At 32.9% G+C, this 22,345-nt stretch overlaps 1 protein-coding gene across 1 annotated transcript in view; it reads right to left on the bottom strand.

Annotated features, from left to right (window-relative positions):
• LOC129225072 (DNA damage-binding protein 1-like) overlaps window positions 1-22,060 on the bottom strand; it is a 64,943-nt gene extending 42,883 nt beyond the window's left edge. The window contains exons 1-9 of the mRNA XM_054859621.1: window positions 21,870-22,060; window positions 20,593-20,741; window positions 8,483-8,599; window positions 7,123-7,268; window positions 5,825-6,015; window positions 5,018-5,115; window positions 4,677-4,835; window positions 4,073-4,273; window positions 2,409-2,584 (exon numbers count right to left, since the gene is read on the bottom strand). Of these exons, the coding sequence (XP_054715596.1) occupies window positions 2,409-2,584; window positions 4,073-4,273; window positions 4,677-4,835; window positions 5,018-5,115; window positions 5,825-6,015; window positions 7,123-7,268; window positions 8,483-8,599; window positions 20,593-20,741; window positions 21,870-21,930 (1,298 nt within the window). The 5' untranslated portion in view covers window positions 21,931-22,060. The remainder of the gene's footprint in view (window positions 1-2,408; window positions 2,585-4,072; window positions 4,274-4,676; window positions 4,836-5,017; window positions 5,116-5,824; window positions 6,016-7,122; window positions 7,269-8,482; window positions 8,600-20,592; window positions 20,742-21,869) is intronic.
• Window positions 22,061-22,345: the final 285 nt, after the last annotated feature.

Genomic DNA, 22,345 nt, shown 5'->3' with positions numbered 1-22,345 from the left:
ACTTACAAGAAAAAATTTACCTTATTATAACAATCAGAGAAATAAATTGATTTTTTTTTCTATTTAAAAATCATGCAAAAATGATGAAGCATTTTTTAATGTTTTCTGTAAAATAAAAAAAGCATTGCTAATCAAGAAAACATCTCATGAAAGCACATTGAAAGTTCTAAAATACTAAACAAAAGTGCAAGTTTTAAAATTCCTCTATTTCTTCAGAAGATTGACAGACTAAAAGAATAGTTCAATATTTTACGGGGTCATATTGCCTCTTTGACTGAGGTATTAGATCTGAAAGCTGAATAATTTATCAATAGCAGAAAACAGCTTTGTGTACCGGATATAAGAAACTCAAAAGAAGTGTAATAAATATTTTTTTAATCTTACAGTTTGTTATTAATAGTAGAAAGAACTTTTACAGCTTTGTTTACCAAATATAAGAAACTCAAAACAGGTGCAATAAATATTTTTAAATCCTACAGTTTGTTATTAGTAGTAGAAAGAACTTTGATACCTTTGTGTACCAGATATAAAAAACTCAAAAGAAATGTGATCAATATCTTAAAATCTTACAGTTTTTGTATTAATAGCAGAAAGAACTTAAACCAGCTCTGTGTACCAGATATAAGAAACTCAAAAGTGTAATAAATATTTTTAAATCCTACAGTTTGTTATTGATAACAATAAGAACATTTATCCACTAAACTCAAAACAAAAATTAAATTGCAATCCATCAATTTAAATATAATTTCATTTTTTTATTAGTCTTAGTGAGGTAACTTTGTTAGCACAGCATATTTTTATATGATTCTGTTAAACCAGAATCATTCTATATCTGTACCATACTAGCACATTTCAACTCTGGTCATGAGTATATATATGGAAAGCTATGTTACGTTAGAAAGTTATCTACTCTGGCGTGGGAGGTAAAGCGCAGTATCTGCAGAAATGAGATTGTGTGAAAAATTTGCAGAAGTGTTTTGGACTCCATGCTAACAATAGGGAAATGTTGGAATTTGGCATTTCTTTCGTGCTATATTTTCAGTGGAAACCAAATAATCAAGTTTGTACAATAAAGCTAAATAACAATAGATGACAAAAATGCGATAACATGAAAAAATTGCAGATACTGCGCTTTATCTTCCAACAGCAACTGATCTTAAAAATTTGTTAAATAGCTTTTTTTTATTTTGATATGGATAATATTTTCAGAATGATAGATAATCTCAAATTTTAAAACTTAGAAACATAGGTTTAAAGGCTTTTTTTTTTTTTTTTTTTTGTAATTTTGGACATACTTTCATTTAGAGGTCCTTATTCTTCTTCCTTTTTTTTTTTTTTTTTTTTTCTATTTTGAAGGGGGTCTATTTTTATTTTATTATTGGCATTCTTAAAAACTTTCTTATTATTATTTTTCAATGGATTTTGAACAATATTTTCAAATATTTTCCATTAAAAAAAATTGTGGTTTGTAAAAAAAAAGTTTGTATTTTGAAGCAAATTTTGGATTTATAATTAGAGAAAAAGAAAATTTTGAAATCGACAACAGAAGTGAATCTTTTCAATTTAGATGTGCTCTAATAAATGTTGATGTTGAACAGCTTTTTAAAGATATACGACTTTGTTTTTGAACAACAAAAAATATTTCAATTGTTTTTTTTCCCTTTCGAATGGGGCTGTATAAGGTGTCTGGGCCATAACCAGACCTAGTGCGCTCCCCAACAATGCATCAGTCTTTTGTGTGTCACCATTAAGGCGCTGATGCATGACACAGTAGTGTTTTTGATGCCCAGTTCCCACCAGATGGAAGCACCTGGGCTCTCATTTGATGCGAAATTGCACTAGGAATTTAATTTAGCCGAGGGATATTCTAAGCCAATCGAATACCCAAGGGATCTTTTACATCCCGCATAATCATACGACATGGGCGTTGAAGATTTTCTGCATCTCAAAAATCCACGACTGGCCTCCCAGGTCAGAACTGGGTCCCCAGGAGTAGAAGCCCAGCGCCTAACCATTTTTATTTTCTGTTGTATTTCAGTTGTAAGAGTAGGAAAAAACATTAATACTACAATTCAATTTTGATGTTCTTAACTAACTAAAGATTGATAAATTTTTATTTATCTTTAAACTTCTTTTTGGAAAATGAAGGGTATTCACTTTTATGTTCAGTTTTTTAAAAAGAGAGCATGAATTATTTCCACAACTTTTAAAAGTATGCTACTACCTACAGAAATTTACAACTAGATATATAACATTTAATGACAAGGAAAATCTTCTACAGATACTTTTGCAAAATATTTATAAAGCTGATTGGAAATCAAATTATTTATTTATTTATTTTAAGAAGGGGGGAAAAACAGAAAAATTACCAAAAACAAAAATGTTATTTCAACACTATTGAAAATTACCTTGTTTGTCCCACAAAAGACAAAATAAGAGTATCATCAAAATCTTGAGAATCTACTTTCAAAGGCCACATTCCTTTAACACCTGGAAGATCAATACTTGCATGTTCATGAATGCCAATTCCATTTCGAATAATGCGCAGTGAGCCCTCCTTATAAGCACCTGAGCAAGTTACAAGCTGAAACAAAAATTAAAAAATGAATTAGCAAAAAACCACTTAAAAAAATGTCTGGGTACAGTGTCTCCGAGCGAAAGCAAGCAAAGTCACTTGCGTCAAACAAAAGCACAGCCGCGCCATCCTTTTCTCGAAGCAACTCAAGGCACTTTTGACCCCACTGTAACTTTGTTGTGGGCAATTACTGTTTCATAAAAATCAATCATTGGTTAAACTTTAACAGTTTATAATTAATATTACATATAACAAATTTCATTAGAAATTTTGAAACTATTTCTTTTATTTTCAAATGCTCTTTATTTTTAAGTATTCAATTGTCCAAAAAGTCTGAAATACTACCTACACTATTGATTAGAAAGCATAAAATGAAAGATATATTTCTCAAACAATCAACATCTACACATTGACAGTTTTGACTATTTTTGACAAATGATTAAACTAAGATACCAGAATCTTTCAAAACATCAGTAATTTTCACTTAACTAACAAATTACAATGAGAGGTGTTAAATTATCTAGGTTCTCTAATTTTGAAACAAATCAAAGTTATACTGTACATTAAATCTTTGTAGACCATTGAGAAATTCTTTGAAAGGTAAGTTTCAATTCCTGTTAAGATGTAAAAAGATTGCCCAAATAAACTCTTTATAAGCTCTTTTCCGGTCGTTTATCAATTTTAAAACGTTGAGATACAGGCAGAAAACACATATATACATTTCAACTTAAGATTGAATAAATAATTTGCAAATATGGACATAACTGGTTGAGAGGGTACCGATAGAGAAAGTTTCATTTGTTTACAAGAACAATCCCAATATTTTAGCAATATGGGCTATTTTTAAAAATTGAAAAATTAGCATTAAAATCTCACCAAATATCTGCAATCCAGGCAATAATCTGTTTCATTTAATTATTTACTAAATGGTAAGTTAATGAAACTCTCAACTTCCCAAAAAATGCATCCATGTCTCACAAAAAAAAAAAAAAAAAACTTTGAAAAACGAGATTTTAATAATAAAAGCATTTCTGCACAGCAGGTGTTTGGCGGCGCACATTAACGCAATGGAGCAGGTTTCGGATCTCTGGATGGTTAAGATCCCCTCTCCTATCCAAAACCAGATTTGTACAACAGGTTATGAGTTATTAATTGAAATACTATCTGAAACCATACTCAAAAAACTAATCAGTTTTATCATATAAATATTCAATTTTTTAGCAAAAGTTGTCCATCTTTTGCTTGATATGCCAGAAATACATTTTGCTGATTTTTAGGGGTTGAATAGCAAATGAAATGACCATATTAAAAAAGACTTATGAATTGAATTTAAAAAATGCATAAATAACACTGGATTTATCTTTAAAATTGTTAGAACATATTTTTAAAAAATTAAAATTTTTATAAATAAGGTGTATATTATTTAAGATATTTTATTAACATTGCTGGCAAAAAGAAAAAACAATAAATGTTCTTAAAAGTATTTATTCTCCTTACTTGTCCTTGACCTTGCCTTTCTAAATCAACAACACACATATCCACAATTGGTCCTAAATTGGTAAATGTTTCCATCACTTCAGCAAAAGAACCATTTTCATTTGCATGAACATTAAGTTTTATCAGCTGAGAGTCTCCTAATCTTGATCCAATATAAACTACACCATTGTCCAAGTAAGTTATGCATTCTGGTATAGTTATCTAAAAGAAAACAATTAGAGTTTCAAAGAAACGATAATTAATGCTTATAAAATGTGTTTGATTAGAGATATGATTTTGATAACATCTCTTTTTTGATGTTTTCTTCTTTTTGTAATTTACGATTTTTACTTTATTATATTACCACAAAATTTTATTTTTCAGTATTAACAATTATTCTTGAAATTTCTAATATGTTCATGGTACTTTTCCTTTACTTTCTACTACTTACCATTATGACTGAAATGACTTATTTCATTAGACTAACATAGCCCTTTTGATTAATGAGGCTAATAATTTGTTATACTTGACAAAATTCATATCTTTTTTTTCTTTGACTTGTTATATATTTATTTATTGACACATTACAAGGGAACATACAACTTGATAGATAGATATAACTTACTTCCCCTAAAAACTCCAGTTTCAAATCTCTGACAATCATGCGGCCATCCATTTTTTCCTCTCTTTCCAGTAGAAGCATAAATAACTTGCCAGACATATTTCCAAGAAGATAACGAGAACCATTTTGGTCTACTTTGCAATAACAATTAATGACACTTTGCTATAAAAAAGAATGCAAATAATATTATGATTCCAAAAAAGAAAACACATGCATACGAAAAAAATAACAATAATAAGCAAGAAGTAAACAAAAACATTCTAAATGAAAATTTTACAGAGATGAATGTTAAGATTAGAAAAAGGTTCAATATTAAGAAGAAAAAAAGAACAGTAAAATCTCACTTTAATCAGAGGTGGTGCAATTGCTATATGTTTATCTCCATGATAATATGTGATGGACTCTTGGCCAATGACAATAGCTCCACAAAATGGTTCAGGAACTAGAAAATATAAAGCAAAATCTTTTTGATACCAGAACCAATTTAGTTAAACACAAAGATTTAAAAGGTTTCATGCAAAACACTGGCGGAAACAAATAAGCGGATACAAGGGCGGATCTAGAAATGTTTCAAGGAGGGTGTGGTTGATTTTTTTAACTTACCTTTTATTACGTATCTGATTACACATGTTTGGAGAGGAGGAGGGGGGAGGGGCTACCATTGCATTTTTATCTAAAACAACTAAGATATAGATATTTAGTCAAGACCCCCCCCCCCCCCCAACCTATTCATTTTCTTTTTCATTGAAAGTGGAAATCTAAAATTGCGTTTTAGAAATTCAATTTCGTAATAATTTCGGGGGAATGTTTCGAAACTCCCTCCTCTTAACATCATCGAAGGTTGTCTAAAATTGCGCTTTATAAAACTTTAGTTTTGAATGGAGTGGAACTTACAGATAGCGTAAATACTTACAGATAGTGTGTGAGTCTTAATAGAATGTGCTAAAGAAAAGTATGAAATAGATCAAAGGTACTTAATTATTATTTTTATACTTTGATGAGATAAAAATGAGTGTTTTACTGTGAGGTAGGGAAACAGTAAAATAAACTTTTCTCAGTACTTCATCTTGAATGTTAAATTTGCTATTGCTATCTAGCAGACGTTATTACAAAGTTATAATAGTTCATGCCACAAAAACTATTGATCATACCAGCAATCAAAGTAGTTGCTTCAACTTCCACATTGTTTTGCTGCCAAGGACCTTTTGAAAACTCCTTGTCTCTCATTGAAATTTCATAAGTGCTTACATGACGGGCTTGGGCATCCTGATGAACAAGCACAACAGTTGGGTTGGCACAGCCATATAAAAACTGAATGTCATGAACATGTAACTCTTCCATCCTAGGACAGAAACATATAGCGTTTAAACACTTCAAAAGGATTTATAGCTATTTCATACTTAAAGAAGATTAAAATCAAATGTAAAAAATGCTTCAGATACAACTTCTACCCAGACCTAAATAAATAAATAAATAAATGAAAGTAGATAATTGCAACTAAAGTGATACTAATTTGAACTAATGAGAAATTTAACTGGCTGGAAATAATATAACAGATTGAATATTAATGGTTGTTTTTTTTTTTTTTTTTTTTGTTTCATAAACTTAAATATTTTCTCTGTCGGCAAAGAATTGATAATGTATAAATAGATGTATTTTTCTCTTATTAGTATAAAATATAATAGTTGCAGTAAGTTTTACTTAAAAGGTATAAATTAGAGAAGAATGATAGTCAAACCCTCATTAATATGAACACTCTTAAAATGAATTTCTGCTAAGACAAACTAAATTTAAGGCTCTTATTGTTTTCTGGATAAGATAAACTACAGGTAAGACAAACTGATTTTAAAGGCTCCTTTAAATCCCTTTTTAATGAGGTTCAACTGTACTTTGAAAAATTTATTGATAAAAAATTGTGAGAGGAGAGGGGACAACCAACAAAAACACTCCAGCCTATTCTTTAGAACATATCTTTGAAGACTTATTTAAATGTTAAGTTTTACTTCTTATTTATAAATAACTAACTTAGTTTATTACAAAAGTTTAACCTAGATTTAAGTATGGATTTTATACTTTCAAACCTTTATCGCATCATTAAAATGAGTGTGTGTTTGTGTCTGTGATTTCAATACATATGAATTTTATTAATATAAAATATTAATACAAATTGTAGCAATAACTTGCAGTTTACAGAGAATAAGGAAGATAAGTCAAGGGGGGGGGGGTGCCTTGAAAAGATAGATTAATAATTAATAGCATAAAAAATGCCATTAGCATTCTACATTCTAGCCTACATTTTTTAAAAATATATTTTTTAATGACAATCTAAATGTTTAATTTTGACCACTATTTTGACTACTATCTATTACTATTACAAAAGGGTCCAATTCCACTTACATTAAACTATTAAAATGCCCCATGAGGGTTAAAAACTTAAAACTTAACCTACCTTACATTAAAAGCCTTTAGTTCCTTTATATCTTTGTCCAAAGGAATTATTTTGAAGAGTCCATCATACAGACGAAGTCCAATCATTTTGCACAGAGGATCAATAATACCTATGCTACCAGTTTCTGATGGACGGGCAATAGCATCCTGAGGAGAGAAAACATTTTGCAATCTTCAAATGAAAAAAATAATAAAATGTCTCAAAATATGTCAGGAAATGCATTATTTATGCGTTTGTGAGTAAACAATCTGCCTCTCCCCTTTCAAATTTGCAACAGACACAAAATTTTTATTTCATGCAAACAAATACATACTTATTTAAAAACTAACATGAAAAGGATTTGTTTAAAAGTGCGTTTCTTAAAATTATATTCCAAGGAACCCTACGGTTTCACAGAAATCAATCAAGGGCTCCATGAAATTCGCAGTTTCTTATCCTAACGTTCAAATTAGTCAATTAAATCAAAAAGAAATCTTTTTAAAAATGACTTTTCAATATTAAAAACATTAATAATAAATAATAAGAAGAAATCAGAATTTCTGATCCGGTAGCTACTTTAAAGAAATACATTCCTTATCTATAATCATTTAATTTTCAATACAAATTTACTGATGTACATGAATTGGCAAAATTTACTGTTATCAATCGGTATCAGTACGGAAATCTAATAATCAAGAATCTTCTGTTTTGCAGATAATGCAAGATCTGATACTGGACAGAAAATATTTGTTCTCTCTCTCTCTTTTTTTTCTTCAGACAATATAATTCCATATCACATCTGCATTGATACCTGTAGTGATGGAGTAAGGTCACGAGTGGCATGATAGAATAGTACAGTTTATCAAAATAATAGCAAGCTGTTCTAGAAACTACTGGTAGATTTCATACATAGGCACTAGCAACAAAAAAATCTTACTCCCTAAATTTGTGACTGCTGTTAATGAGGTCGCCAAAATTATTAACTTTAAAAAAAAATCTCAGCCACTAAATGATTGTTTATTCAAAATACTATGCGACAACATGGTGTGTGGGAACATGTAATGGAAAGCCTATGAAATCAAGAATATGCAGTATAACAAACAGCAAACAAATATTTTGTTCATCTTGACTTTTTAATCACTTAATCTTGTTCTGTCTCACTTTTTTTTTTTTTTTTAAATTTGGAAATCTGCCAAAAGACTGAAAACTTTCAGCCCTGGTCATATTTTCAGAATAGTTTTCATCTGCTTTTGTGTTTTGTTTTGCTCCCATGTTTTAACCAAAACATGGGGCGCATATAATTGAAATAAACTTCTTGATAACTTCTCAGTATCAAAGCAAAAAAATTCATTAAAATTACAACAAAAAAGAAATAGCTTACTGCAACATTTCCATGAGCTCGAGTTACTATTTCCATATTTTCTCCTTCTTGAATGCATTCTAGAATTGCAGCATTGTACTTTTGAGTTAAGAAAAACAAGAAATCCTTCTTTTCTCCCTATAACACAAGGGTAGTAACAGTCAAAATAATATAATAAGAATCAGAAACAAATTACATTTCAGTTCTATTTAAAAACCAAAATACATTAAATATGATTATTAGAATTAACTTTCAATATTTAACCCTTCAATGTCTGAAAAGCTGGTGTACATTACACCATCGTTAATTTTTCAATGGCAGATATCAATCCTCAAGCATAGCAAAACAACGTCTCTCTTTTCAAATCACATACAGCCATCTATGTAATTTTGCTTCATAATCAACTTACTATGAGCCGATGCAACTGAAATGCTCCCTACAAAAGAGCTACAAATTATAACATGCACAACATGTGCCAGGTGCCAAAAATGTGATTAAACTCATAAACTACAGAAAACATTAAGTATAATGAAGATAAAAAAGATTTAAGAAAAAAAATAATGAAAAACTGGATTTACAGAATTCTTGGTTCACTTTGGCTAAGAAAAACAACAATAAGCATTTTCTTTTTTTTTTAAATACACACTTAATACTTTGTGAAAATATTGCAAAAAAAAATGAAAACTGCTCTTCATGCAGATGTGAAAATAAAGTTTATACAAACTAGGCATGAAACAAACCGTCTGATCTCATATTGTGCTTATCCCCATCACTTTAAAAAGGATGCAGCATCCAGCTCCTTTTGTGTTCATCCCTTTCTGATGAGCCATGCTCTCTTTTGCATTACCCTCTTAGGTTAAGCAAAACTTGACCCTAAAAGCAAATCTCTTTCAATAGGGTACAGATTTACGACAGCGTGGCCTTGAAATGCAACTTCCTAATTTCCATTGTCCATTAGATTGCCGTGAAAGCTTTTAATTACTAAGCACACTACTAAATGTATGCTTAATTAACAGAAGCTTTGACAAGATTTTATTACAAATTTAAGCCGTGAAGAAAGATAAGTTGAAAACGGGTTTTTGCTAAAATCGAGAGAGTGGCAACTTTGCAGAACACTTAAAATAAACCCGATACAGTTTATACAATACTAATAATTATCGATTTTTATGAATATTATTCAAATTTCAAGATTCTTCATTTTTAACATAAAAGCAATGCAATTGAAAGAATATTATAAACATAGATCAAATCAACATTCAAATAAAAATCAAGATGAATTGCAAGAATTATCTCATAGCAGTGTTAAGGTTAAAAAGTGCTTGTTAGTGTTAAGCAGGGCCGGATTTAGCGGAGGGCAGGCGAGGCTACTGCCCCGGGGCCTCCACAACAAAGGAGCCCCTACAATAAAAATTTTTTACAAAATATCCTAACTTTCACGGGTCAGCAAATTTTACGTTTTTTTCTCCCCCATAAATTATAATAATAATATATAAAAATTAAATAGCAGTAACTTCAGGATGTATTTTCTATTAAAGTGCTGATCAAAAATATCGGATATATACATATATATAAAAATATTCGGATATATATCAAAGTATCGGATATTTTCGAAAATATGATGATGCTTTCGAACCCTGATTAGGGGCCTCCACTCCTTCATTGCCCTGGGGCCTCCACACTTCCAAATCCAGCCCTAGTGTTAAGCTAGTGTTAGGTGCAGTTATTAGTAGCAGTTTGCAACCAAAAATTTTTAGTTGACACTTAGATTTTCAAAACTAAGTACCAAATTTGACGCCTAAAGTATTGAATCACATTGAAGCATTTCTTTCCTGAATCCAAAGTAAGATAAAAATGTTAACTATCTGCGCACACAATTCAAAACTACAGGGTGTGATCGAAAAGTAACCAAACGTTTGCTGGAACAACAATTTTACTGAACTTTTTTGCAAATGCACTAAATATTCTTCGAAATACATCCCTTGGACATTGATACACCGACGGAAGTGGTCCTTCCACAGTGCATACCATTTTTTAAACGCATGTTCTGGTGTGGCATTTAGATCGTTAGTTATACTGTTTCGAATATCCGCTATCGACTGAAAACGCTTCCCCTTAGGTTTTCTTTTGATGAGCGAGAACAAAAAGAATTCTGAGAGAGAAATGTCTGGGATTCCAGCACTTCCCAACTGATTTGCACAAGTGTTTCCTTTTGTTCAGCAGTCAAAATTGATAACTTACAATGTTTAAACGGAAAGCCGAAAGGCTAAGTTCCATCAGTCAGTCAACAATATTACTTGCTTATACAAGCAGAGATGGTACCACGCAGTTGAAGATGCAGAATTAATGTCAATGTGAAGAAATGAACATTGAAAACTTGTTTAAAAGCTTACCAAAAATTTACTGGTCCATCGAAATTAAAATAAATAAATGAAACAAAAATAAATTAATAAAAATAAACCCTGGCCATAAGCGGAGGCAGAGTTCACAACTATCCAACACCTACCGGATCTAACACCTAAGAGGCTGACGAAAGAAAAAGAGAAAGAACGATTGGAATTGTTCACTATTTATACTTACATGCATCGTTTGCATATGATTGGGCATCAAAGGATGCCAACCTAAAACTGAAACTTTACACGTGCCGAAAAATTTGAGAAGTTAATCTATTTTGAATAAAGTCGATTTTATATTACATTACATTAGGAATAAGAACACAGTTGAATATCATTTACAGATGTCTATCAAAAAAACATGGGAACTAGTTTTGCGCACACCTTCGCATGCTCAATGCCTTCGGTCATAATTTTTTTAACACTGTAGTAAGTTAGATTTACACTCATCTCCTGATTGCTTGCCAGACAATCGATGTTCAAGAATTCACAAACCCTGACGACTTTTGTTTTTGAAGTTGAAGGACTGGCGTCCTCCTGGCCGTCCTTGAATGCCTTGTGCTATTCATAAATTTGTGTTCGGGACAGAACATTATTTCAGAAGGCTTCCTTCAACAAGTCCTGAATCTGGGTAAAGGTTTTTTTTTTAGTTTTATGCAAAACTTAATTGCATAACACTGATCAAATCTCGTTCGCTGCATTTTCTCCACTCGGAAAACGTGACCGACTGCAAGAAGAACATTCGCGTGTAGAGCGATCTATACTCAACCTCTGCTCGTAGCGCACTGACTCTTGTTGTGCCTGAAAGAACAAGATCAGACGCATATTTCAAGCATATTTTACCCTCATTCTTTTCTGACGCCTGAAAACAGCACAGCAGCAAAAGTTAGGTTTCTTTTCAATCTTACCTTGTATCTGCAGATATTTTTAGCTAAAATTTTCAAAAAAGCAATGCTTATTTTGTTTTCAATCATATATCCAGAAAGCAAGAGATTAATTTCATTAATTTATCTACAGATTGTCTAGATAACCATTGTTTAACTCTGATAGTTTTGAACGTCCTATCACGTATTACGCCCTACTGAACATGTTTCAAAAGGTTTTTTTTTCTGTTGCTAAATGCTTGTTGTCAAGCAGTCGGAGGCGCAGGCAGGGTTGCTATTTTGTCCACTTTTTTGTAAAAAGTCTGGGACGCCGGAAGAAATTGGACAAAACTGGACAAAATGAAAAATCAACTGATTATCCACACATAAATTTATTGTTATGGTGTAATAAAATTAGTATATAATTCAAAAACATTGCGTATTATGAATTAATCATTTAATTAAAATAGAATGATTGTTAACTCTAAGATTTTAATAAATCAAAAAAAAAAAAAAAAAAATTAATTACATATAGGTGCAACTAATTTTAGATCATAATTTACTTAAAAGTAATAAAATTTAACAATGTGAATAAGTTATTGGGCATGATTATACTATTATATATTACAATAATGGAAATTAAATTTAATAGAAAAGTCAAAAGAGATGCTTGGAGACATACTTACAAAACCAAGATTTATAGACTAAAAACATTTTACTGTTCTCACTACTTTAGAAGGGTTGTAGGTACTCAGAACAGTGTATTGCAAGAGGCTATAATGAACAAGGGTGTAGATAGCTTAAAAATGGCCATTAATCTTCATTGGGGACTAATAAATTGACAAGGAACAGCTTAGCTGGGAATGGACAAAATGACATTTTGTCTGGGACGGTTTTTTCCAGGATTTTTCCGGCAGTTTTTTCCGGGGTGGACAAAACAGGACAACCCTGGGCGCAGGACAGTAGCTAGGCATTGATAGAAGGTAGGGCACTTGATTTACATGGCAAGTTACTCCAAAAAGAATTTTTGTGGGGAAGAATTTCACGTATCTTACTCATGACCCGGACTGTCAGAGGGTTAATATTGATCCCCAAAGCAGAATACCACTAAATTTATGACGTATGTCGCAGAACAGATGCCTGAGCTGCAGAACAGTTCTGTTCAAATGTGAGAGGAAGACTGATACATTTTCTGCAGAAATTCTGCAAATTTCAGTGAAATTTCTGCAGTAACCACGGTGCCGAGAATCTGCAAAAACTGTGGTGCCAAAAATTGCAGAAATTGAGGAGGAGAAAATCTGTAGAAACTGCAAATTTTCTACAAATATCTGTTAGCATAAAATATTATTTTATTTTATTTAGTTTTTATTCTCGGTCCACAGCCGATAATTTAAAGAAAATAATTTAAAGTTAAGTGTACCTACTTTAAGCCCAGTCTGGTAAAAGTAGAACCTGTCAACTAGTTGGTGCTAACACTTCAATCGACGATTCCCCCACGCCATAATTAATGGCGACTGTTTACTGAAACCATCGGAGATTGCATGTCTCGATGTGTCGATTCAGAAAAGTTGAGTTGTCACCTGATCGACTCGAATTAATTCCACTCGTTGACCGCACGTGCTATGGAGAGGAGTACGAAGATTCGCGGTAGTGGAATATGCAAATGAGTGATGGTCGAAGTAGAAGTTAGTGTAGGTGACGTCATCGAGGCATGGAATCTCATTGGTTGATAAAACATATATATTGTTGCGAGTGGCAGCATTCTGGGCACTCTCGTTTTTCTTCTTTCAACTATCCCCAGTGGTTGGTTCTGAACGTGAAGCCTAGTCCGGCTCACGTGTAGGGGGGTTTTTCCCCGCGATGCTAGCGGGGGTTTTTGTGGTATGTGATGTTTAATATTCCAAGTCCTGGAATTAGTGAATCCAGGTGAAGAACCTGTTGTGTTGTGTCCGGCCAATTAAAATGTCGGGGATGTGAGTTCCACGTGTTTACCTGTGATGTTCACCGATCTACGAATTGTGTAATGGTGCTTTTCATTCGGACATTCCTGAAGTGTGATTCGGCGGACCTTTTGTGAGTTTTCTACCTGATCCTTCGGAGTGGCAAGTGACTGCATCGACATCTTGGTGACATTTTTCTTTATATTTTGGAACCACTTTTGTTATGATATTTTGGGGGTGTATTTTATGGGGATGTTATTCTAGTCATATTTAATAAATGTATTTTTCTGAAACATGTTTTTTGCTTGTCTCCAACTTGACATTACACGGCCAGTTAATGTTGGCTTAGTTTAAATATCTTAACTTCTGGATTTTAAACTTAACTTTAATTTATGCCAACAGAGTGGTAGCAGAGCGTGGTTGAATGTCATTTTGGTTGGAGACAAATTTGCAAAAGTTTTCAGAATAATGGAAAGGGACTATCGAAACATTAAGAAACTTAACTCCTGCAATTGGGCAACATGGTCGAAAAATATGAAAATGGTACTGATAGAAAGAGATTTATGGGAATTAACCCAAACAAAATTAGAAGAAGGTATTTCGGCAGAAATAAAGAAACGGAGGGGCCAAGCAGTGGCGATTATTTACCTCAACATAGAGGATGAGTTAAAACAACTAATAGATGATTTAGACGATCCATATGCTGTATGGACGTCATTGAAATTGAATTTTGAACCTCCGTCTTTAGCCCGTGTTGCCGGATTGTGGGAGGAGTTTTTTTCTAGCAGAATTAATGAAAAAGAAACTATTGGAATGTTCGCGGCTCGATTGAAGTGTTTGCTCCGACAGTTGGAGGAGAATGGCTATAAAATGGATGAGAAATTAAAGGGATTTCAACTAATACGTAGTTTAGATCAAAATTTTAGGGGAATAGTACAAAATATTTATAGATGGGATGAAAGTAAATTTAACTTTTCAAATGTTTTGGATGAACTCTTAGCAGAAGAGGGGAGATTAAAATTTTTAGGAAATGAAAATTTTGGAAATAGTAGTTCAAGTGTTAATGCTTTTTCAGTTCAGAATAAACACCAGACTGGGCGGAAAGTTGAAAATGTAAATAAATTTGAAACGAGAGTTTGCTTCACATGTGGGAAAAAGGGGCATATTTCGGCTCGGTGTTGGAGCAGAAAACCAACTAATCAAAATAAAGGTAATCGTAATTTTGTCAAACAAAGTAATCCCCCTAAGGCTGGAATGTTTTGCACCATCAGTAAAATATCAGGAGTGCAGGCCAACAACACAAATTTGAAGGAAGAAATACCAGTATTTTTACTGGATACAGGTGCCACGGCACATTTCTGTAAAGATAGGGACTTGTTTTGTGAATTGAGGCCTGTTAAAAATACAAAAATGGAAGTAGCTGTGGGCAATGTAAATAGTCAAGTCGAGGGGGTAGGGAAAATTGTTTTCGAAATTAAAACAGATGGTAAGCTAGTAACCATCACATTGAATGAGGTCTATTATGCTCCAACACTTAGACGAAATTTGCTTTCCGGATCCAGGATAGACAGTCTTGGTTTTTCATTAAGGTGGTATCCTGGTAAAATATGTATTTTTAATAATGATGGTATCAAACTTTTTTCTGCATTTTTAATTGATAAATTGTATTTTGTAAAACCCACTTCATTTTTAAGTAATCAAAGTAGTGACTCACCACCAAATGTAAATGTAACCGAGGTCAAAGGATTAGACCTGGAGTTGTGGCATGAACGGTTTTGCCATATTAATTATGACAGTATCTTGGAAACTGAAAAGAAGAACTGTGTCAAAGGACTTAATATAAAAAGTAGAAACCGGCCAGATTGTGAGCCTTGTATTATTGCAAAGAAAAGAAGGTGTTCATTTAAGCCCACTCCAGGGATAAGGTCTAAAAGACAACTTGAGCTTCTTTTCATGGATCTAGCAGGGCCATTTCCGGTGGAGTCACTAGGGGGGAAAAGATATATTTTTTTCCATAATTGATGATTTCTCAAGGAAGTCCACTATTTACTTTCTAAAATCAAAAGATGAAGCTTTTGGATATTTCCTTAGATACCAGAGGCATGTAGAGAGAGCCCTCAACAAGAAAATTTTGGCCATAAGGTCTGATAATGGGAGGGAATTCACAAATTCTAATTTTGAGACCCACTTAATTAAAGAAGGCATCAGCATAGAAAGAACCAACCCTTATACTCCCGAACAGAACGGGGTAGTAGAAAGATACAATTTGACATTAATGAATGGGGTTAGGGCAATGCTGAAAGACTCTGGACTAAAGGAAGAATTTTGGGCGGAAGCCGCCTTATGCTTTAATTATGTTAGGAATAGAACAGTCCTAAAAGAAAGGGGGAAAACCCCATTTGAGCTGTTCTGGGGAAACAGGCCTTCAGTAAGGCATTTCCGGAGGTTTGGATGTATTGCCTACAGAGGCATGCAAAAACAAAACCTAAAGAAATTTGACTCGAGAAGTAAGAAAGGCATAATGGTGGGCTACGCAACCCAAGCAAAAGGGTACAGAATTTGGGACCCAGAGCTAAAGAAAATTTTTGAAACTATTAATGTGGTCTTCAGGGAAAATTTAATTTGGGGGAAATCAAACTTGAATGGGAATGTAGACAATGATGATGATTATTCTTTTATTAAACCTATTAGTGAAGTTCTCTTAGATAAAGAGATAGATGAAAGAAAGGCTCCCACCCCTTGTGAGGAAATTGAATGGGTGAGGGATGCAGTAAAAAGAAAGACAGGGGACCGTACTGATATCTACTACTATGAAAAAGGAAATAAAACCAGGTTAAGGTCACCCAATGATGTAGAAAAATATTGTAAGAAGAATAACATTGTTTACAATCCTGAACTATTTGATTTCAAAAGTAAAAATGTGCCTTATAATCCTTTGTTTGATATTTTTAATTCCCCTAAGGAACAAATGGAACCCGAGCCAGAGGCAAATTTGTCAGAAGTGCTAATTCCCCAAAACTATAATCAATGCTTGAAAACCCCAGAAGTAAAACATTGGCAAGAAGCCATGTCAGAAGAAATGAAAGTGATTCAAGAAAGGGGGGTGTGGCAGTTAGTTCCCCAGCCAGTTGGTAAACCAGTACTTGGTAATAAGTGGGTCTATGACTTGAAGAGGAATGCTAAAGGGGAAATTGCCAGATTTAAAAGCAGATTGGTTGCGATGGGAAACAGGCAGGTGGCAGGAGAATCGTATTCTCAGGTTTTCTCCCCAGTTATCAATTTCTCCCTGATAAGAATGTTTTTCTCAATTCTGGTGATATTCCTGGGTTGGAGCCATTTTCAATTAGACGTAAAAAACGCATATCTTTATGCTGATTTGCATGAAGAAATCTATATGCGACAACCACAGGGTTTTGTAATCCCGGGAAAAGAAGACTGGGTATGCCGTCTAAAGAAATCGCTATATGGTCTCCATCAATCGGGGAGAAATTGGTACCTGGAAATTGATAAGGTTCTCCAAGGTCTGAATTTTTTGAAATTTAAATGTAGTAACTGTGTCTATACAAGAAACAGAAATGTGTTTTTATTGATGTATGTAGATGATATAATAATTTTTGGAAAAAATGAAATCATAATTGAGGAAACAATTCAGGATTTATCAAAACATTACGATATTAAAGAATTAGGGAGAACTAAAAAATTATTGGGGGTAGAATTTGAAGAAATCAATGGGGGAATTTTTATACACCAAAATTCTTATATTAAGACAGTTTGTGAAAATTTTGAAAAGTTTCAATACCCATACTCGACCCTCCCAATAGCGAAAGGTACAATCTTGTCTTTAGGTGATTGTCCAAAAACGGACCAAGAAATAAAAGAAATGGAGAAAGTACCTTATCGCAATTTATTGGGATGTTTGTCCTATATAGCAGGGAAAACTAGACCGGATATTGCATATACAGTTAATTTATTATCTCAATTTCAAGCAAATCCGGGTAAAAGACATTGGCAGTGTTTATTAAGACTTTTAGGTTATTTAAAATATACAAATTATTATAAATTAAGTCTATCTGCAATAAATGAAATTAAAATCAATGGTTTTTCTGACTCAGACTATGCTGCAAATAGGGACGATAGGATTTCGATGGGGGGAATTATTATTTATATTGACAAAGTACCTATTATCTGGCGAACATTTAAACAAAAGTGTGTTTCATTGTCCACCATGGAAGCTGAGTATATCTCTTTGACAGAAGCCGCAAAAGAGGTGGTGTGGTTAAAAAGAATTTTAGAAGAAACATCACATTTTGAAATATCTGGATATAAATTTAACGGGTCTGTAATTAATTGTGACAATATAGCTGCAATAGAATTTTCAAATTCCCCTATAGAAAATTCCAGAACAAAGCATATTGATGTCAGATATCATTTTTTGAGAAACTTAGTAGAGGAAAATACATTTGAATTAAAATATGTGAAAAGCGCAGAAAATCCTGCAGATACGTTTACCAAGCCTCTGACTCAGGGTACATTGAAAAAAATGTGCAAACTCATTTTTGGTAATTATGAAAATGTAAAAGTTTAATATTCAAATGTGTAAATTTTTTCAATGTTTCTCAAAAGTGTTTAAATTTTTTAATTGTTGTGTGAAATATGTCAGTTTTCATGTCGTTTTGAAGTGTATCGTGCTGTGTAACCGAGAAGGGGGGAATTTGTTAGCATAAAATATTATTTTATTTTATTTAGTTTTTATTCTCGGTCCACAGCCGATAATTTAAAGAAAATAATTTAAAGTTAAGTGTACCTACTTTAAGCCCAGTCTGGTAAAAGTAGAACCTGTCAACTAGTTGGTGCTAACACTTCAATCGACGATTCCCCCACGCCATAATTAATGGCGACTGTTTACTGAAACCATCGGAGATTGCATGTCTCGATGTGTCGATTCATAAAAGTTGAGTTGTCACCTGATCGACTCGAATTAATTCCACTCGTTGACCGCACGTGCTATGGAGAGGAGTACGAAGATTCGCGGTAGTGGAATATGCAAATGAGTGATGGTCGAAGTAGAAGTTAGTGTAGGTGACGTCATCGAGGCATGGAATCTCATTGGTTGATAAAACATATATATTGTTGCGAGTGGCAGCATTCTGGGCACTCTCGTTTTTCTTCTTTCAACTATCCCCAGTGGTTGGTTCTGAACGTGAAGCCTAGTCCGGCTCACGTGTAGGGGGGTTTTTCCCCGCGATGCTAGCGGGGGTTTTTGTGGTATGTGATGTTTAATATTCCAAGTCCTGGAATTAGTGAATCCAGGTGAAGAACCTGTTGTGTTGTGTCCGGCCAATTAAAATGTCGGGGATGTGAGTTCCACGTGTTTACCTGTGATGTTCACCGATCTACGAATTGTGTAATGGTGCTTTTCATTCGGACATTCCTGAAGTGTGATTCGGCGGACCTTTTGTGAGTTTTCTACCTGATCCTTCGGAGTGGCAAGTGACTGCATCGACATCTTGGTGACATTTTTCTTTATATTTTGGAACCACTTTTGTTATGATATTTTGGGGGTGTATTTTATGGGGATGTTATTCTAGTCATATTTAATAAATGTATTTTTCTGAAACATGTTTTTTGCTTGTCTCCAACTTGACATTACACGGCCAGTTAATGTTGGCTTAGTTTAAATATCTTAACTTCTGGATTTTAAACTTAACTTTAATTTATGCCAACAATATCTTCCAACTCAAGATAGAATTTTGCAGAAATTCTGCAAATTTCTTAAATTTAGAAGAAAATCTAAAATTCTGGCAAATTATGATAATTTGGGGGAAAGCTTGCGATGTTGAATTTGATAAGTCCTTTGTAGGACTTAGCGAATCGATCTTCATCCATTGCAATTTCGGCCATACACGTATGTTTTGGAAACATGTCAACATTGAAACACGTCCATCACAAGAAATTATGTGTCTTGTTTGAGATTTCAATCCCTTTGCATAAAGAAAATATTTCAATTCTTTAGAATGATTTGAAGTGTTTTATTATATGCAACCCAAACTCGACTCATTTTATTTATCATTTTAGTAATTTATTTATTTAGTAACATTACTTTAATTGCTCCTTCATGCCATGTAAAAGTAATCAAAACAATCTGGTTTGCCACCTAGATTTGGATTTTTATAAAATTTTGTTATCTTTGCTCTTTCTATACATTTCAGAAAGCAAATAAACTATTTTTGGAGAATCTCAATTGGTTTAGGTTTGACAATTTGTTAAAGTTTTTTTTATTTTATAGTCTTCATGATCAACTAATTTTCCAAATTCAGTGTTCTTTAATTAGTTATTTGGTTGAAAGCTGTGATGTTTCCGAAAATATCTCATTTCCATAGAAATAAATAGCAACAGTCCAGTTTAAAAAAAAAAACTCCTATATGAAACAAATTTGATTTTTGGCATCCAATTTGTGGAAAATTTTACGTTTTTTCACGTACAATGCTTGAAGTACTTGCAGAACAATTTTGGTCAAATGATTTTACATTGCAGAACATCCTAAAGTATTCTGCTTTAGGGATATTGATATTAATTTTAAAATGTCAAGCGAAGTACAAATTTGCTGCAAATGTATCTGCACAGCGGCGAATGTATCCGCACATGGCGTGCGTCAACATTATCTAGCTATGCCTGACTTATTGTGATAAGGGTATGTAGTGGACTTGAAGCTACGCTAAGCATAAGGTGCTATTATGAAGCCTGGATTAAAATTCTTATTTCTAACAGTCTCATTCTTATCAGAAAAAAAAAAGGCTGACAGAAATAAGAAATAAAATAAAGCACTGTGCATGCTTTATGAACTAAATTGTGAGCAAAATATAATTAACAACAAACAAATAATAAACAAGATGCATAATACTAATATTTAATGATAAAATCAAAAACCATCTACTTACTGGAGGACGATAGAGTTTCATAACACTAATCCGCCCATAAATTCCTATTTCTTTCATGGGTCTTAATCCTTCTGGAGTGACTAGGTATATTTCCAGGCGAGTGTTCTTTGCAAGAATTAAATTCAAGTCATTAGGTGAGGTAAAGTTGCCTGAAATTATTTGAAATGCATTAGTATTGCTTAGATGCAGTGTTTTTCTTTCTATAAGTGAGTTTTAACTGCTTTAATTCAACAATATTTAATTTAGGTTTATCAAAGTTTGGTTGCAGATGATAAAATACTACATGTATGACAAAAGCAAGAAACGATTTATTAACTACAATAAAACTTCTGCAGATGTATCTTTATGAATGTAGTGCATAAAAGTCAATATAAGTACACATTAAACTTATTCAATTAGTCATCACTAGAATGAAGTATTTTATCTACGGAACCAAACCTCTATTTTAACACTTGTATAGGTCTCAATTTATGTAGTTTCGATTTACATGGCATTTCCGTGGAACGTAACCCTTGCATAAACGAGGGTCTGCCGCATTTCATTTATGGCTACAAAATCCGTACATGAATCTCATATCTCAAGCTGTATGGATTATTTACTCACTACAAAAGTTGTTTCCCTTTTAATTCGACTTTTATCTTGTTTTGTCTCAAAATTTGTCATTGTCAATTCAAAAAAATTGTAAATCAAATGTTGTTTGTCATAAAAATTTCCCCCTTGATCTCATGAGGCACAGACAGGGGTGTAGTGGGTCAGAACGTGCAATTTACTAGGTGGCATGCTTCACTGGAATACTATTTCAAAAAATGCTCATATGTTTCATTTGAAAATTCATTTATCTCCCAAACAGACTAATTTAAATTATGGTGAAATAACCTTGACAAAAAATCCAAAGATTACTTCCATTGATCAAGGTCTTGGCTAGTATAGAAAACAGGCATTTAATAAACTCCAATGTGAAAGAATATCGGAGCAGCTTCGTTTGAAAAAAGGGAATTATTCTTAAACAAGCAAAAAAAAAAAAATGCACATTCAACACTAAAAAGTATTATTAGATGTCGTAAAAGAGTGTTTAAAATGACTGTTGTCTACATGTTCAAAAAAAGGAAACATGCGAATATCATGAAAATTTTAAAACATTTTAAGTAATAGATTTTTTTCATTATGAAAAAATCAAACTGCGGCATTTGTCGGATTGATTCTGTTCTGTAACAAAAGAGCAAACATTTTATTTTAACGAAAACCATATCAAGTCAAGCACGAGTCAAAAAACATACCAGTGACACATGCCCCCACACTGGTAGGTTTATGCGCAGTAACAACATAATTGAACGCCATTGTATGAAAATTAATTTAAAATCGGAGATGCATCTAAAGCAGTTAAATATTTTATTAAGTTTTGACTGAGAAAGTTATTTTCTTCTCGTTTTACCGCCGGATTTACTAATAACAACAACTCAAATTACTCTACGAGCTGAGTTGAATTGACACATGCTTCTTGTTTCTTTAGTTTGGAGTTGGAAAAAGGAGGAGGAAAAAAGCTTGAAATACGAATTATACCCCGTTTACACTGGCCGAGATATACTAGTTTATTTTTAAACGGTGTTAAAGTTAAACCGCGAGCCGAAACGGGCGTTTACACTAGCGTTAGTTTAAACACGTTTAACCGTAACTTTTTGTTTGTTTACATTCTGTCATTCTGCTGTAGCGTCGTTGCTTTTTTATTTTCATGCTCGCTTACACTGTTTTTGTT

Source organism: Uloborus diversus, chromosome 6 (assembly GCF_026930045.1).
Source record: "Uloborus diversus isolate 005 chromosome 6, Udiv.v.3.1, whole genome shotgun sequence".
NCBI classification, from domain to species: domain Eukaryota; kingdom Metazoa; phylum Arthropoda; class Arachnida; order Araneae; family Uloboridae; genus Uloborus; species Uloborus diversus.
The sequence above is the reverse complement of the archived record's forward strand: the minus strand, read 5'-3'. Positions and strand labels throughout refer to the sequence as shown.